Source organism: Zea mays, chromosome 6, assembly GCF_902167145.1.
Source record: "Zea mays cultivar B73 chromosome 6, Zm-B73-REFERENCE-NAM-5.0, whole genome shotgun sequence".
Taxonomy (NCBI): domain Eukaryota; kingdom Viridiplantae; phylum Streptophyta; class Magnoliopsida; order Poales; family Poaceae; genus Zea; species Zea mays.
Window position 1 is genome coordinate 107,686,905 of NC_050101.1, and position 17,953 is coordinate 107,704,857.

Sequence of the window (17,953 nt, forward strand, 5' to 3'; positions counted from 1 at the left end):
ATCCGAGTCGGTGATGTTGGGCAGCTCGGTGCGCTGCTTCGAGAATCGCCGGATGTAGTCCCGGAGAGACTCTCCCGGCTGCTGCCGGCAGCTTCGGAGGTCCCAGGAATTCCCGGGGCGCACGTACGTGCCCTGGAAATTGCCGGCGAAGGCTTGGACCAGGTCATCCCAGTTGGAGATCTGCCCCGGAGGCAGGTGCTCCAACCAGGCGCGAGCGGTGTCGGAGAGGAACAGGGGGAGGTTGCGGATGATGAGGTTGTCGTCGTCCGTTCCACCCAGTTGGCAGGCCAGGCGGTAGTCCGCGAGCCACAGTTCCGGTCTCGTTTCCCCCGAGTACTTTATGATAGTAGTCGGGGGTCGGAACCGGGTCGGGAACGGTGCCCGTCGGATGGCCCGGCTGAAGGCCTGCGGACCGGGTGGTTCGGGCGAGGGACTCCGATCCTCCCCGCTGTCGTAGCGTCCCCCACGCCTGGGGTGGTAACCTCGGCGCACCCTCTCGTCGAGGTGGGCCCGACGGTCGCGATGATGGTGCTCGTTGCCGAGGTGGCCCGGGGCCGCAGGCGCGGTGTTGCGCGTGCGCCCGGTGTAGACCGAGGCTTCCCGCATGAATCGGGAAGTCGCGGCATGAGGTTCCGAGGGGTATCCCTGCCTTCGGGAGGCAGAGCTCTCGGCCCGTCGGACCACAGCACCTTCCAGGAGATTCTTGAGCTCTCCCTGGATTCGCCGACCCTCGGTGGTTGATGGCTCCGGCATCGCGCGGAGAAGCATCGCTGCTGCAGCCAGGTTCTGACCGACCCCACTGGATGCGGGTGGCGGCCTGACCCTGACGCCGTCGGCGACGCGGTGCTGGAGACCCTAGGGCAGGTGACGTATTTCTCCGGCCGGGGGTTGGCCCGCCCATGCCTGCCCGACGTCCCGGCGGATCGGCTCAAGCGCTCCTGCTCCCTCATCGAGCCTGGCCTGCGCCCCTCGGACTTGCTCGAGCTGTGGGTCGTGACCCCCCGCCGGAACGGGGACCACAGCTAGCTCCCGTGGGATGTCAGCGCGAGGCACCGGCCTAGGGAGATCGCCGTCCCCCGGCATGCCGAGATGATTGCCTTCGGAGGGATCCCCTAGATCGACGTGGAAACATTCGTGGCTTGGGCCGCAGTCCTCGTCGTCGAGGATGCGGCTACCGTCGGAGCAGTCGGAGAGGCAGTAGTCACATGCGGTCATGAAGTCCCGCATGGCACTGGGGTTGCCAAATCCAGAGAAATCCCAACAGATGTTGGGGTCGTCATCTTCCTCAGACCCAGAGGGCCCGTAGGTCGAGACGTCCGTCAGCCGGTCCCAAGGCGACCGCATGCGAAACCCCAGAGGGTTTGATCTCGCCTCTACGAGAGCGCCCGCCAAAGCAAGGTCGCTAGGCGGGTTGTGGCTGAGTCCAAATGACGTAGGATGGGAATCGGTCGGTACCTTTCGGTCGACGAGCAGCGACATAGTCACGTCGGGGATTGATTGCACCGTCGTCTCAGGTACGAGGGCGACGTCCTGCAAGCTCTCCGCGAGCGCACTGGCGTCGTCCGCTTGCTCGGGATTGGCGTGTCGCGGGGAGACGACGCTCGCCTTCGTCTCAAACGCGAGGTCGACGCCCGACGCGCCCCCCGTTGGGGCGCTGGGGACGTCGACTCGCTCGACAGCCGACGAGGCGCGGCCTCCCGCTTGGCCTTGGTTGCCCCGCCTCCTCCTCCGTTGGCGGGGGAGAGGACGGGGCGAGCTCGAATGTTGTTCTTCCACCACGCGGGGAAGACGTCGTCGATTCCGCCGCCGGCGGGCGGGCTGTCGGCCGCCATTGTCGTTGTCGCGCGGCGGTGGAAGGAGTATCATGTCGTAGTTGCCGTCGAAGAACTTGAACTCAAGACTCCCGAAACGGAGCACCGTCCTGGGTCGGAGAGGTTGCTGGAGACTGCCCATCTGGAGCTTGACGGGAAGCTGTTCGTCAACACGCAGCAGGCCCCTACCTGGCGCGCCAACTGTCGGCGTTTCGAGACCGGGGGGTCCCTCGGGCCGACGAGTGAGTGTCGCCGCGTGCCCCAGCCCAGATGGGTCGAGCGCGTGGGCGAGCGCGAAGGGAGGAAGGAGCGAGGCGGCCGGCGACCGGCGTGAGAGAGGTGGGAATCCCGCGGCCTTCGTGTTCGTCCCGTGCCCAGGTCGGGTGCGCTTGCAGTAGGGGGTTACAAGCGTCCACGCGGGAGAGGGAAGCGAGAGGCCCCAAGAGAGCGCCTGTCCCGTCCTCGTCCCCGCGCGGCCAACCCTCTCTAAGAGGGCACTGGTCCTTCCTTTTATAGGCGTAAGGAGAGGATCCAGTTGTACAATGGGGGTGTAGCAGAGTGCTACGTGTCTAGCGGGGGAGAGCTAGCGCCCTAAGTACATGCCGATGTGGCAGCCGGAGAGATTTTGGCACCCAGCTGGTGTGATGTCGTGGCCGTCGGAGGAGCGACGGAGCCTGGCGGAGGGACAGCTGTCGGAGCGGTTGAGTCCTTGATGACGTCCTCCTGCTTCCGTAAGAGAGCTGAGAGCCGCCATTGTCACAGAGCATGCGGGGCGCCATCATTGCCTATCTGGCGGAGCTAGCCAGATGGGACACTGGTCTTGTTCTCTACGGCCCGAGTCAGCTCGGGGTAGGGTGATGATGGCGCTTTCTGTTGACGTGGCTGGCCTGCGCCCTAGGTTGGGCGACGTGGAGGCTCCTCCGAAGCCGAGGTCGAGTCTGTCTTCCATGGCCGAGGCCGAGCCCGAGCCCCTGGGTCGGGCGAGGCGGAGGTCGTTCGGCAAAGGCCAGGGCGGAGTCCGAGCCCTGGGGTCGGGCGAAGCGGAGTTCGTCGTCTTCCGGGGCTGAGCCCGAGTCCGAGCCCTGGGTCGGGCGGAGCGGAGTTCGTCGTCTTCTGGGGCTGAGCCCGAGTCCGAGCCCTAGGGTCGGGCGGAGCGGAGTTCGCCGTCTTCCGGGACTTAGCCCGAGTCCGAGCCCTGGGTCGGGCGAAGCGGAGTTCGCCGTCTTCCGGGACTTAGCCCGAGTCCGAGCCCTGGGTCGGGCAGAGCGGAGCTTCCTATGGTGCCTTTGGCAGGACCTGACTGCCTGTCAGTCTCACTCTGTCAAGTGGCACTGCAGTCGGAGTGGCGCAGGCGGCGCTGTCCTTCTGTCAGGCCGGTCAGTGGAGCGGCGAAGTGATGGCGGTCACTTCGGCCCTGCCGGGGGGCGTGCGTCAGGATAAAGGTGTCAGGCCACCTTTGCGTTAAATGCTCCTGCGATTCGGTCGGTCGGTGCGGCAATTTAGTCAGGGTTGCTTCTTAGCGAAGGCAGGGCCTCGGGCGAGCCGGAGATGTGTCTGCCGTTGAAGGGGGGCCTCGGGCGAGACGGAAATCCTCCGGGGTCGGCTGCCCTTGTCCGAGGCTAGGCTCGGGCGAGGCATGATCGAGTCGCTCGAATGGACTGATCCCTGACTTAATCGCACCCATCAGGCCTTTGCAGCTTTATGCTGATGGGGGTTACCAGCTGAGAATTAGGAGTCTTGAGGGTACCCCTAATTATGGTCCCCGACAGATCTCATCGATGGAGACCGAGTCTTCGCTCTACGGGCTCTAAATAAATACCAAGCCCAGACAAAAGCATGGCGCGACCACGCAGTCATCCCGAGGGAATTCAGCGAAGGGGACCTCGTACTCGTCCGAACAGCTCGGACAGAGTCCAGGGGCAAGCTGGAGCCCAAGTGGGAGGGCCCTTTCTTTGTCAAGACGAAGGCCTTCCCCAGCGCATACAGGCTCGCAACGCCAAACGGCGAAGACTTGGAGCACTCCGGGAACATCGATAATCTCCGCAAATTTTTTGTTTGACTCATCAGGGCCAGTTCGCCCTTGTAATTCGCAAAAACAATTTTATTCTGGCCCACACTCTTTTCGTCCCGGGGGGTGAGGTTTTTAACGAGGCGGAGTCATGTAATATACAAGTGAAAAATCCCCCGCAAAAATCTATGTCGAAAAAAGACCGCGCCGATGGTCTTCGACATTCGACCAATACAAAGTCACCGCGAGGCCCAGCGCTAGCTACCCTCGCGTGCGACAACTCCGCGCAAAAGTCGCCCAAGGGTGCAGCCGGACTAGCACAACAAGTGCGAAAAATCAAAGTCTTTCGCGAAGACTATCCGTGCAAAAGTCGCCTAAGGGTGCAGCCGGACTAGCACAACAAGTGCGAAAAATCGAAGTCTTTCGCGAAGACCATCCGCGCAGAAGTCGCCTAAGGGTGCAGCCGGACTAGCACAACAAGTGCGAAAAATCGAAGTCTTTCGCGAAGACCATCCGCGCAGAAGTCGCCTAAGGGTGCAGCCGGACTAGCACAACAAGTGCGAAAAATCGAAGTCTTTCGCGAAGACTATCCGTGCAACAGTCGCCTAAGGGTGCAGCCGGACCAAGCTTAACAAGTGCGAAAAAGACTACACCAAACTGTCCGCGCAAAGATCGACTACGTGCGCACCAGACCAAGTACGTAACGCCTTCGTGAGCATAGCCGAATGTGCGAAGGCACACAACCTCATCATACAAGCCATTACATATGTACAAGCGAGGGCATCACACTTTACATCGGCTCAACCTTCGGAATAATTCCCATCTCCCTATAGTTAAATAGCATTATCCTCAGCTCCTCACCAGCAAAAAGACTTCGCAGCTCCCCCTCACCCGCACTCACAGCAGCCGGCAAGGACAACAGTTCCTGCCTGCCAGCCCTACTCACACGAAGCCGACCATCGTCCGCCTCACTCACTCTAAGCTTCGCAACCGCCCTTCGCCGCCTACGCCCAGCGCTCGGACCAGGCACAACTTCAGCGTCCGCAGCATGCGGCGAATCCTCCGCCGCTACCACATCCAAGGCCGCAAAGTAGTCCAAGTCCTCATCCGACGACTCTTCAGTCCACTCAACCGAGCTCCCAGAGTCACCAAAATCAGAAAACTTAGATGCAGACTCATCCGATTTATTCCCATCATCCACGGTCGAAGCCGCCAAAAAATTAGCAGTAGCGGTTGCGTGTGCAGGCCCAAAATCTTGAACCTGCGCAGCAACCAAGGTTCAGCAACATATCCAAAATTCCCTAACTACCCACACCCACTAAGCCACCTACGAAGACCCAGCCGTCGCGGGATCCTCCGCTGCCGGCTCCGCCGCCATCGTCACAGGATCCTCAGCCCTCGGCGCGGCAATTGGCGACGGGCCTCCGCCGGCCGCAGTGGCTGCGGGGGCATCAGAACGCCTTCGGCGGTTTCCGGGGGCGGCTCCGGGGCGGCCTCGGACGCAGCCGCCACCGGGTTCGACTCCGAGTCAGGCTCCACGCTGTTCAAAGCCCCAAAGTCCTCCACCTTCTCGCCACGCGCCGCCTGAGACACAGCACACAGATTCAGCAAACCCACATATAACCCACATTCAACAAACACCAAACAAAAGTCAAACACTACCTGACCCCTCGTCGTCTCGGTCCGCTCCCTGACCACCTCCCGACCGTGAGGGCCCCACATCCGGTCGTAGAGGGCTCCCGCGGATTCCTTCACCACAGGGTCCTCAACCTTGTAAATATCGCGCTCGAAATCCTCATCAGCTTGGTCGAAGACCTCATAGTGCCGGCACCCTTCGCGGGAAAGCGCGTTCATTGCCCCTTCGCAGGTGACCAGGGAGGCATAGGACATAAACCCCTCCACGATGGCGGGGAGCGCCAGCAACTCCTCCTGTAGCCACTCGAGGCAGCGAAGTCCGGGCTCTCGGTCTGGCACTTCGAAGTCAGCGGTCCGCGCGCCCAGCTCATGGTATGAGTCCATAAGCTGTTTGCGTGTCCGCTCAACCTCCGAGCGCGTCGAAGCCTCGGCCCTCTCCACACGGGTCTGCAGAGCGTTGAGCCGCTCCTCCAATTCCTCGGCGCACTGCCTGGCAAGACTGCCCTCCGCCCGCGCCAAATTGGCCTCCGCCTGCGCAGACTGCGCCTTGGCGAGGGCCTCATTAGCCTCCTTCCTCTCCTCCGCCAGTTGGCGCCGGAGGTCAGTCCTCTCACCCTCCAGCGCGGCCACCTTATTCGCCAGCTTGCGGCACTTGCTGTCGGCGGCCGACTTTTCCCGGACGGCGTCAGCATGTTGCGCCCGAAGTCTCTCGACTTCGGCAGACACAACTGCCGTAAGGGCCCCCGACGCCGCGCGGTCTGCGAAGTCAGCCACCTACAAGACACACATAAGACCACAGCCCCAACGAAGCCGGTAAAAACCGAAGTCCAGCTCAACGTACCTGACTTAATGCCTCCTTCAGCCGGCGGGACACAGCGCCCGCCTCGTCCCTGACGACAGTGAGTGCCGGAATCTCGCCACCGGCACTAAGAGCACTACCCTTCGCCCTGGGCACCACGACAGCCGCCGCGGTCGCCACGGCGGGCGGAACAACAACAAGTTGGCCTTCGCCCGACCCTGCGACGTATCAACAGATTAAAAAAAACTCGAGCCAACGACTTACCAACAAGATAATCTTCCACACTAATATCGGTGGCGAAGTCGGCAACGCGCTTGCCCGGCGGCGGCAACTCTCGGGCCTTCACGGCTACCGCCGGGACAGACTTGGTACCGCTGGCGGTAGCCGCCTTCACAGCCTCCGGCACCCTGCTGGACCCAGGGGCGGCCGACTTCGTCGCCAGCGGCGGCTGGCTCCCGCCGGGGGCAGCAGCCTTCGCAGTTCCCCGTGGCCTCTTCGGCCTGGCCTCATGGAGCCTGACGACCGCCTGGCGCTTCTGCGCAGCTCCCTGACGATCCTTGTCCATCACTGACGACACAACAGCAGCAATATTCCGCCCGTAAGGAAACACTCTCCAATCACGAACCATGCGAGATGTAAAAAAGTCTTCGCCGGTCGCGCGGGGGATAGGAACATTATTAGGCCACCAACCCCCGGTAACCCTCAGCATCCGCGCCGAAGCCTCCCGGAGCTCGGGCGAAGACATCCTTCCCCCTGTGGCCGCGCATGTCCTCATCAATTCCCTAGCAAAACCATCAGAAACCCCCAGTCCTCCCGTAGCAATACCTAGCTTCCTCTTCTTAGAGGATGGGGCGGCCGCCGGCGCGGGGTCGTCTCTAGCCTCTGCCGCCGACTTCTTCCCGCGACGATCCACATCGTCTTGCCCGGGATAACCGCCATACGACAGACGGTTCAACTCGAAGACCCTGTTCAAGCGGTCATTAGACCCGCGTATATCCCAGCTACGCTAGCCCTCTGTCTTCGCCACGTACCGGCCAACGATCCGCACCGCCCCATCCTCCGCCTCACGCACAAAAGCGGCCGGATCGCGGCTATGCAGATCCAGTGCGAAGGCGGGACTTCGCACCAGCTTCCCACCATGGGAAGGCATCTGGCAAGGGCATACTTCGCCCAGCGCCCAGCCATGCGCCAAAGGCCACACCCCGTACGCCACAAACTCTTCAACCAAATCGCGCCCGCTGCTCAGGCCGGCCGCGCACCGAAGGGCCCCTTCGCTTGCATCCTCTTCCGCCACTTCAAACTGCGGGTATGCTGAGTAATAATGCGAGCACATCTCGGCCACGGGGAGCCCCGGATGGTCTTCGACTATGCCCTCCGCAACGTAGAACCAAAACTCATGCCAGTTGCCCCATTTATTGCGAGCGCAAGGAACCAACTCAACTACCTCCATCGAGGTCTTGCCGGTCTTCGGCGTAAATGTACAGGACCCAAACTGGGCAACCTTATTTCTGATCATCCTTTTCTGCCAGTGCAGGCAATAGTACTTCGTGAAGACTTCGACCGATGGTTGTCCGCCGTACGAAGTCGTCGCCCAGACATACTTCGACAGAGCCACCACGGCATTCGGAGTTAGCTGATGGATCTGGACGTTGAATCTGCGCAGGACTTCTCCCACAAATCGGTGCGCAGGCAGGCGAAGACCAGCGGCAAAGAACGCCTCAAACACAACCAACTCACCTTCTGGCTCGGGGACCTCCTCCGTCCCCGGGACACGAGCGACTCCGCCGCCAAAGTAACCAAGCTGCTGCATATCTTGCACACGGACCGAGGACATCCGCGACACACCGAAATCCACCGTATCGCCGGCGCGCAACTCCTCCGCCGCCACAGTGCTCAGCGTCTCCTCAGACGACGCGTCGGCCGGCGGCGTAGCGGCAGCAGAAGAAGAAGAGGTCGGCATCGCTACGTACCGTCGGCGGCGGCGGGCGGTCTGCTTCACATGGGCCAGATCTCCGGTGAACAAGAGCAAGGAGGGCAGACGAGTAGCAAGAGGTTTGAAAAGGCGGTTAGGGTTTTCGCGGAGCGCGGAAAGATAAAGTTCAAAACGCGCCGCCCCCCGTCCCCTTTTATACACAGGGCGCGGCGCTTCGGGAAACCCGCAGTCCAACAGTACGGTGTCAATCAACGGTCATGTCAAAAACCCCCGCGGAACCACTTCGAGCGAGGGCAGCGTCTCCGCCATCTAGCGACGTCTTCGGCACCAGATGACTTAGTCGAACTGGTCCCTCGGAGGGCAAATGTTGGGGCGAAGGCGAAGACGCCACCCTTCGCTAGATGCCTTCGCCATAATCGCTGGACCAACGGAGACAAGACAACAGGTAGGCTCACCCTTCGTCCCATACGTCACCAGACGAAGACCTGTGACGAGGTCGTCTCATCTTGCGACCTCGTCCAGCATGGAGGCCCACGTGTGTTCTGGCCCATTGTAACAGGCCCTGCGTGGCCGCCGCGCATTACGGGCCTACTTTGTAAAGGCTTCCCTGTAATTACGGTCTGTAACCCCGCTTTATAGGAATATTCCGGGGATAACCTAGGTGTCTGAGGGCACATGCGTCCTTAACACAGGACGCTGGGCACTCAGATACCTATAAATACCCCCGCACAGTGCCCTTGAGAGGCTAGATTAACAGAGCTATTGCCATCTCGTGCGAGAACCCTGTTTACGTCACATCACACCCCCATTGGATCACCTTGCACCGAAGAGCAAGTTCCAACACTGGGCTTTTTACCCTTGTCCTTTTGACCAACAGAAACATGACGCTTTCCTTTAGTAGTTGCAGGGGAAACCTCTTCACATTCTTCATAGTCTTCATCCTTGTCATCATTGGCCTCATAGTCTCCATCCTTGTCATTAGTGTTCTCAGTGGTTTCACCCTCCAGAATTTGTGGTGTAGTACCACTTGACGGATAGCAGAGCGACTGGGACTTAGGTTTCCTCTCAAGCAAAATAAACCATGTTTAAATGCTCCACTGGGGGTAATGGATAGTTTGGCCGCAGATTTGGTTTTCCTACACGAAATAAGCAACTATTCATTGACACCAAAATATATAAAAACTTAGCTGCTCTGACCAAAATAAAATTGCTTGAGAGCCCTCGTCCTGCGGATTTGGTTTAGATGGGGTCTCGTATCGCTAGCGAGCAGAGCGGCTGCGCGGCTAGCGAGCGGCTGGGACGAGCAGAGCAGAACGCCGGGACGAGCAGAGCAGGGAGCAGAGCAGAACGTCGGGATCTGCAGAGCAGAGCAGACGAGCAGGAATCACGTCGTCCCCGCGGCCGTGATCCGCGCCCGGAAAGCCAGCCGTGATCTGCAGACGAACAGGAATCGCGCCCGGCCGCGCTCGCCAAGCACAAGCACACAAGCACACGACCATGATCTGCAGACGAGCAGGAAGCCAGCCAGACGAACACACAAGCACACGGTAAGAAGAAGCACGTACCTGGGAACCGCAGGATAGCAGACACGGTTGGAGCTCTCGCTGGAGGACGGCGAAACTGCTAGAGATGGTCGAAACCCTAGCCACCGCTCCCTTCAGCGACAGGCAGGGGTCACGGGCATAGAGGACGCGCGTCGTGGAGGGTTGCGGGAGGGGCTCGTTATGTTTTTGTCCAATGGCAATTGCGGGTAATTTTGATCAAACTTTAAGGGGAGGTCCATATTTGGTTGATTGAGGAGCTGTTTTAAGGGAGGGTGGAGCAGATTTTTTTAGATCCCACATTTCTTCACAAAAATGACTCCCAATCTTTCGGCTCCATACGAGAATCAGTTTAAAAAATACTCGTTTGGCACGACTCCTCCAGATCCTCGCTTAGAATCAGGAGCTGGAGTTGTGCCAAACGGGCCCTAAAGCAAGACTAATTTTCTAGTAAACACCTATGGAAGCATCGAGTCATCACAAGCTAGTAGGAAAACTTATTTTTCTCTCTTTTTCTTTCTCCTTGTGCTTTATCTTCCACCTCTATTTTTAATGAAGTTTCATGGATATAGGGAGCTGGAGCCCGCCTCCCAATCGCCCCCTTAGATTCGCCCCTGGGAGAACATAGTTCTCCAACAACTTCTGTGATATACTCCTATGTTACACAGAGAGGAGGAATATGCTATATATAGGAGGAGCACAACACTGCCCCTATACTTAAATTATGTCATTTCTTTATGATATAATGATATCAAGCAGTGATAAGAATTTACTATTAGAAACAAAAATGTTTATGTCCTCAAAAATTTAAGTTCTAAGTATAAGTGAGTAAGTATAAGCTTAAGGGTGAGAATATTAGGTTGATCTCATCTGAACTCGTTTAGTCGACTCAGTCATACCTCTCGAGTAAAACAACCATGTTGATTGTGGCTCCTTTCACATCGCGTGAAGTAAATACGGAATGAGGTCCAACTCGCAAACCAACATTTACCATACCTTCTCGCCCACACATACCTAACGAGACCTGATATATCTTTAAGCGCCTAGTGAGAGGAAGGTGACTGCTGTCAATTCTTTCTCCAACACCGATTGTCGAAGTCTATGTAGTGGCGGTCCTAAGATTTTGGGGGTTTGGAATGAAATTTTAAATAGAGTCCCTTGTTAATTATATATATATATATATATTAAAATATAACAATGATAAGTTGTTTATGCTCCCGCGAGTGTGTTGCGAGGTGTTTTCCGTCGTCATCTAAGTCGACGTGGTGTTTTTAGTTTGAGAAGTCACTTTTATTATAGATGAGTTGATTTATCACAGGTTCGTCATATGAATTTTGATAGAATTTTTTATGGAAGGACTATATTTCTTATGCTAATAATAATTATTAGCTAGTAAGGAATAAGTATTAGAAGACCAATCCATTCAATTGTACTAACCAAACAAAAAATAAGTAAAAAGACAATATAACACAAGTTCTTCTAACCGCACACTATATATGGCGCCCCCATACCTAGACAAAAATATATTTACAGGCATGGTGTGATGGTGTTGTTCCTTTGTAGGATATCTTGAGTTTAAACCGCAAGTAAGGCATTATGCGGGTGTATGGGAGTGACGTTTTTCACAGTTTTGAAAAAATATTGTAGTATTCTTAAATACGTATTATATATAAAATGATGTTATTAATAAGCTAGTTAAAATCTCTGTTTTCAAAACTAAAGTATTACAAATACTGTATTGGTTTAAGGCATTCTAAATTTAGGTATGTATCTCAGTTTCTAAAACTGTAGTATTTAAAACTATGGTATTGTCATGTCTAAAATATGCAGTAGTATTTCAAAAAAATGTGGTTTTCAAAAACTTTGTTCCTAAACACAGCCTATATTGTCATTTTATTTTGCTAAAGTTTTCGATTTATTTAAAACTAAAGTATACAATAGTATTTAAATCCGTAGCATTTTCCAGTATGTTAGTTTCAATTTATTGCACCGTACTTAGGAGGTGTTTGAATGCACTAGAACTAATAGTTAGTTGGCTAAAAATTGTTAGTATAATTAGCTAGCTAACAAATAACTACCTAACTATTAACTAATTTACAAAATAACTAATAGCTAAACTATTAACTAGAGTGTTTGGTTATCTTAACTAATTTTAGCTACTAACTATTAGCTCTAGTGCACTCAAACACTGTCCTCGCCACTATTTGCGTGAAAAAGAAGAAAATCATTGAGATCCAGCTGAGCTAGCGAAAAGAAAGCCGTGCGCGTTTTATTCAAGCTGCAAGCTTTTCCCGAAACAGACCAAAACCAGCTGCCGGCCGGTGGCGGCGCGTGGGCGCCCTAGCTCACAGTTCACCGTTCACCTACGCTACGCCACCGAGCTCCAAAGCAAAAGAACAAACAAAAACCTCTCGACAAAATTGGCCCCCGCGCGCGTCGCGAACTCGCGATGCGCGGGTTCTCTTCTCGCCCGCCCCTGCATATGCGCCTACAAGCCCTCGGCCGGCGCGGCCGGTGTGGCGGCGAAGGCGAGCGGCTTCCTCGCGCTGGCGACGGCGATGAAGGACGGCAGGGCGTCGCCGGCCATGACGACCACGACCTTGGGGGGCTCCCGGTCGAGCGGCACCAGGACCCGCACCGACGCCGGCTTCTCGTCGCCGCCGTTGGCCGACGACGACGACGACGAAGAGGCCTTGCGGCGCGCGCACATGAGCGCGACCAGCGCCACCGCGATGAGGACCATCATCGTCGCGAACCCCAGGAAGAGATATGGCGTCGGCGTCCTCCACAGGCTCGGCCGCCCGCCGCCAGCCAATAGCACCGTCGTCGTCGGCGCCACACCTCCAACTCTTTCCGGCCTCATTTGTCTCTCTCTCTCTCTCTCCCACTCACTACTCCCTCTAGCTTAGCTTGCTGCGTTGCTGTTGTGGCTGCGTAATGGTTGCTTAATTGCCTTTGGCTGGGAGAGATGTGATGGGAACAGGTGTGGCGGGGAGGGTATATATAGGCCGGGAAGGAAGGAGGAGGGCAGACGGGAGAAGAAACCTTTGCAATCCTCTGCTGCTTGCTTTGGTGAGTTGCCTGTCTCCCTCATCACCTGGCCACAAGGTGCTGCGCCTTGCTGCCCAGCTGCTGACTGCTGTGCGATGGTGCGGCGGCGGCTGCGGCTGCGGCTGCGTGCGTGCTTTATTTCTTTTTCGTCTCACGTCACATTCGTGCTAGCCGGCTTCCAAATATAATTTTGTTGGCCTTTTATGCTTCTGGCATCCTTTTTTTCCCCTTCCTTGTATATACCCGTATGCATGAGTTATATATATCCCTAACAAAACGGATAAACCTAAACCAATTAATTTAGAAAGAAAAAACTAGCGAATGAAGATGACCTCATGTCTTTTTTTATAAAAAAAAGCCCAAATTGTTTGCACACGTTTGCTTTTGTAAAAAAATATCGATTTTGTCTATATGATGTTTTCTAGGTCATAAGTGATCGCAATAACTTTCATTGTTTAATCCAAAAAAAATCTGAGAATAATCCTAGAGATGTAGCGCTAGTGCCTATGGAAGTTCCGGAAAATTCGATTGAGCTCCAAAAAATTAGAGTAGGAGCTTTTATATAGATCGAAAGATGTGGATGCTTCTGTACTATAGAAACACGGACGAACTAGGTAGTAGTCTAACTGGAGTAGCAATAGCACTAGCTAGCTAGCTAGCTAGCTAGTGTACGTGAGGCATTCGTCGCTCATGCATCAGCGGCAGATTGATGGATGGATCGTCATCGTCTAGCTGCTGCTAGCTGCAGGTCGCGTGTGGCGTTTCCGAGTCGCTGCGTCGCGCACCCGGGATTTCAATTATTCCTGGGATCTTTCCCTCACGGTCTTTTTTTTTAAAAAAGAAAAAAATCACTTTAAGGGCTTCATGGCTTAAACGGATGGTGATATATCGTTGCCGGTTTATGGCTTCAGTGAGTAGTGATATGTATGGACATTCACTGCGGATTCTGCTTGAGGATGCTAATCATTTTTTAGATTATTTTAAGTTATTATAAACCGATAATAAAGGTTTATCACGGTTGGTTCGTAAACAACGAACTCACAGTGAAGGTTAGTTTTGTACTGGTGTGAGTAATAACAACAATTAATAAACCAGATGAAGAATGTCAAACGTACCCAAATCAATGTTTGCTTAAAAAGAAACTCCCAAAGGAATGGCAAGATCAAGCTAGCTCAATAATTGTCTGCGTTTACGAAGAATACCCAAATCCACGCACATTTCACCAAGAAATACAGAACCAAAGCAACGCACACATCCACAGTTTTTTTTTGTTAACAACCCAGCATCGATCATGAGCACCAGTGCGCCACTACTAAAGATGTCAAAATGCATCTACTGCCATATGTTCCCCTCGCTAGTCGCTAGCTAGCTCTGTCTTGGCTTTTGCATTCGGCGAAAGCAAAAACGACTCAACATAGTGGGTAGTGGGTACTACCATTGCCCAGCGCCGCCCTTTATTATTTATATATCTAATCTTTGACAAATGGAGGAGCCGTCGCTTTAATAGCCGATCGAATCCGGGGTCGTTGCGATGCGGTGAATCGACCGGGCACTGCTGTGCTACTACACATTACCACCCGAGGCGAAGCCAATTCTAAATTTGTGGATATATAATTTAATAACAGTATATGGACATAGGTTGTCTTTGAAGCACGCATATTATATGGAAGTGCAAAACACAGTTTTACACTGTATATATACTACACTATCCAACGGAGTGGAGTTTAAAATAACTATCCAACGGAGTAGAGTTTAAAATAAGAGGTGCGATAAAGATTATGCTAGAGATGGCCCGATGGGATAGAAACAGAGGTATGGATGGCGTGGCCGGCAACTAGGACGATGATAAACGTTTTTGCTACAATTTGTATGCTTTTGCTACAAATGACCTGCTTGTTGATCTTGAAGCACAATTTTGACGTGATAAACGTTTTTTTATGACCGCTGGCATGACTGTAGTACGTCTCACACGAGAAAGGCGACGCCGCGGCGATTGCTCTTAGTAGTGACCTTGGTTGGTGACATGCATGATGTGTCTCATACGTGTAGCCCTCGACGAAAGGGGGCTGAAAGAGAGAGGCAGCATCGTGGCACTTCGTGTTGCACGCTGCAATTGTGCTTAGCTACCGTCTATCGCGTTCTGCCTTCCAGACAAATGTCATCGATCGTGCTACGGCCCAGCAGCCACACAGTGCCATTGCAAAGGCGTTTCTGTCGTCTCTTCTCCGCACACAGCATTACCTACGGAAGATTTCTCTGGCAAACTTTCTGCATTTCTAACTTCTATCTGTCTTGCAAAATGTCAAAAAGAAAAAAAAACACTATTCATATTGGCTTCAGCAGAACGTATAAGTTTTATGCCGGGCCAACCACTTAAATGATTTCGCAACTTCTAAAGATACATACATCCAACAAAGAGAGTTTTTAGAAGTCCTCTATTATTCGTTGCGTCAATTTTAGACCATCCTCTATTTAGACCTTGTTCGATTATTCCCAACCCATATGAATTGAATGTGATTGAAAATAATTGGGAAGAATTTTGACTTGTTGCTTGGGATTAAATCCAACCCAATCCACGTGGATATCCATATGGATTGGGTGCAAAACGAACGGACCCTTATGTGGAGACATATGGTTTTTTATTTATTTTTTTTGTTTATATTAGTGAATACTATTATTTGTCCTGAAATACAAGGTTCTAAGCTTCCAAAAAAAATCCTCCAGATTATAAGGGGCTGTAGCTGAATTAAACCCCGGCCACCCTAGTTTTTTTTAAAAAAAAGCAACATTCACATATGTACCTACGATTTAATACCAAACGACATATGTGAATGTTCACTACGCATGGATGAGAAATGGACCGATTCATCTTCTGTATGGATCAGGTACATATGTAAGGACCGATCCATACGAAACGACAGAATTACACCGAGTGCCCAAGAGAGTATGTAATAAGGACCTAACGGGCCTACAAGGGGTTGGCCCAAGAGACTGTGTAAGGACCTAACGGGCCCAAGAGGAGGGGGTTTCAATTAGGCTCCAATTAATTTATCTTGACAAACCAGAATATAATGGGTTAGTGTTGTTAAGAAACTCTAACGAAAGGTTATGTGACCAAATGCCGGTTTTACCTTTGATAGATCTGACGTCTCTATATAAAGAACTTGTACACCCCCTTATAATACAAGAGAATAAAATAGGCCGCAGGCCCAACCCCACATCTCGTGTCAACGGGGGAAATAATCCCACCTAATTTTCATTGATTCTGGCATAACTGGGCCATGCTTCAACGACCTCATTTTTAAGGGAAACGAGGCAAACCTTTACATAATATTGTGACAGACCATATATTACAAATAGCTGCAAGCACAACGCAACAAGTACTTCAGCAACAAAGAAGAAAGCGAACAAAGCAAACACGGCACGAACGGACTTGACGCGAGCAGAACAACAACAACCGAATTCCTGAGGAGTGAGGACCTGATCATCAAACAACATACTTGTCGGCTAACCCAAACTAATGTAAACCACAACACCCGTCGTAGCAACGCCGCACAGTTGTCTCCCTCCATTGCGCATAACAAGGGGAGGAATCCTTGAACGGATGAGGGACCACCCAACTGAGTGGGGACTGATCGTGAAGAAGCACGCGGATGGAAGCTTGCCGAAGAACAACCATCTCCTTTGAAGTTGATGGCGAGCACCCCCACAGACAGCACATCCAAGCACCATAAACCACCATCCTACGCCCTTAAGGCCCTGTTCGTTTTGTGTCAATCCATAGGGATTGAGGGGGATTAAATGCCCTACAAGTCAAAATCCTCTCCAATCCCTTCCAATCCCCCTCAATCCCTATGGTTTTGGGATCAAACGAACATGGCCTAAAGGGGAGGAAGCCTCTAAGGAGGGAGAGCAAGATCATGGCTCCACCTAGCATAAGATTAATGTCACCACCAACAGGAGATGGATGATGAAGCAAAGGTGTCAATGATTACGTAATCAAGAGCCAGACCATTATCGGTCGCAAGGCCAAGGCCAACAAAGAAGAACATATATAAGAATCCATCAAGCGAGCAGAGACGATAGTGCGAAGGTAGGACACCTCCCTACGCATCGAGCGCGACGCTTTCGCTGTACAAATATCACCTTTGCATTATGACCTCGAGAACCACCACTAAGAGCAACCACAGATGACAAACACATGCATCCTGGCTTCGTCTCCAACAGGGTGAATGACACAGTGAGATCACCTAGAGGGGGTGAATAGGTGATCCTACAATAATCAACTCTAAACAACACAAACTTGGTTCATAATGAGTGTTAGTGAAAGTTAAAACCAAGTTGATATGAGTAGAGATGGAGAGAGGAGAACTCTTCACTTGATTGCTCCTTTGAAATGTGTATCAAACTTAGAAGCAATAATACAAGTGAATACAAGAACTCAAGAAGACGATAATCGCAATAAAGTAAATGGACACGAGACACGACAATTTTATCTCGTGGTTCGGCCAATGCCTACTCCACGTTGTGATAGTGGTGACCTCCTTCCATCAAGGGTTGCACTCAACCCCTCTCAAGTGACCCAAAGATCAAACTTGAGTACCACAGTTGTCTTCCTTATATCAATTCCCGGTTGTCAGGAATCTCCACAAATTGGAGTCTCTCACATCTTACACAAATGTTTACAATCAAAATAGAGTAAGGATGGGAGTAGAGACACACACAAAAACACAATTGCAGCAACAACACACACACAAGTCAAGAAGAGAGCGTAGGCCTGAAAACGGTGCGAAAAAATCCCGCCCGTCCGGCAACCGTACACCGGATTTTACTGCCTGTTTTCGTTTTTTCGGGATTTACACGGTATCGGAAGAAAACGGGATAGAAAAAACAGGACACAGGCCCGAAAACGGTTTTACACAGTTCCTGCCCGTTTTAGCGGTTTCCTGTTTTTAAACGGGACAATCCCGCTTTCATACCGTCAAGTTCCTGCAAAGGCCAATCCTGGGCTCCTGGCACCCGTTGGAGTGGAGGCCCAACCGGCCAAGGCCCATGCCGCTGCCAGCCTAATCCTACAGCATAACTATATAAGCATAAACCTAGCTCCTAGTGCAGACTATCAGGTCCCAGGCTCCTAGCCGCCAGCCTACCGCTTCCTGCTTCGTGCTCGTGCAA

At 53.0% G+C, this 17,953-nt stretch overlaps 1 protein-coding gene across 1 annotated transcript; it reads right to left on the bottom strand.

The window, feature by feature from the left end:
- Positions 1-11,971: 11,971 nt before the first annotated feature.
- LOC100275091 (uncharacterized) lies at positions 11,972-12,702 on the bottom strand. Its single transcript, NM_001149275.2, has one exon. The coding sequence runs from the start codon at positions 12,588-12,590 to the stop codon at positions 12,216-12,218; it is 375 nt and encodes a 124-aa protein (NP_001142747.1). The 5' UTR covers positions 12,591-12,702; the 3' UTR covers positions 11,972-12,215.
- Between the last annotated feature and the right edge of the window lie 5,251 nt (positions 12,703-17,953).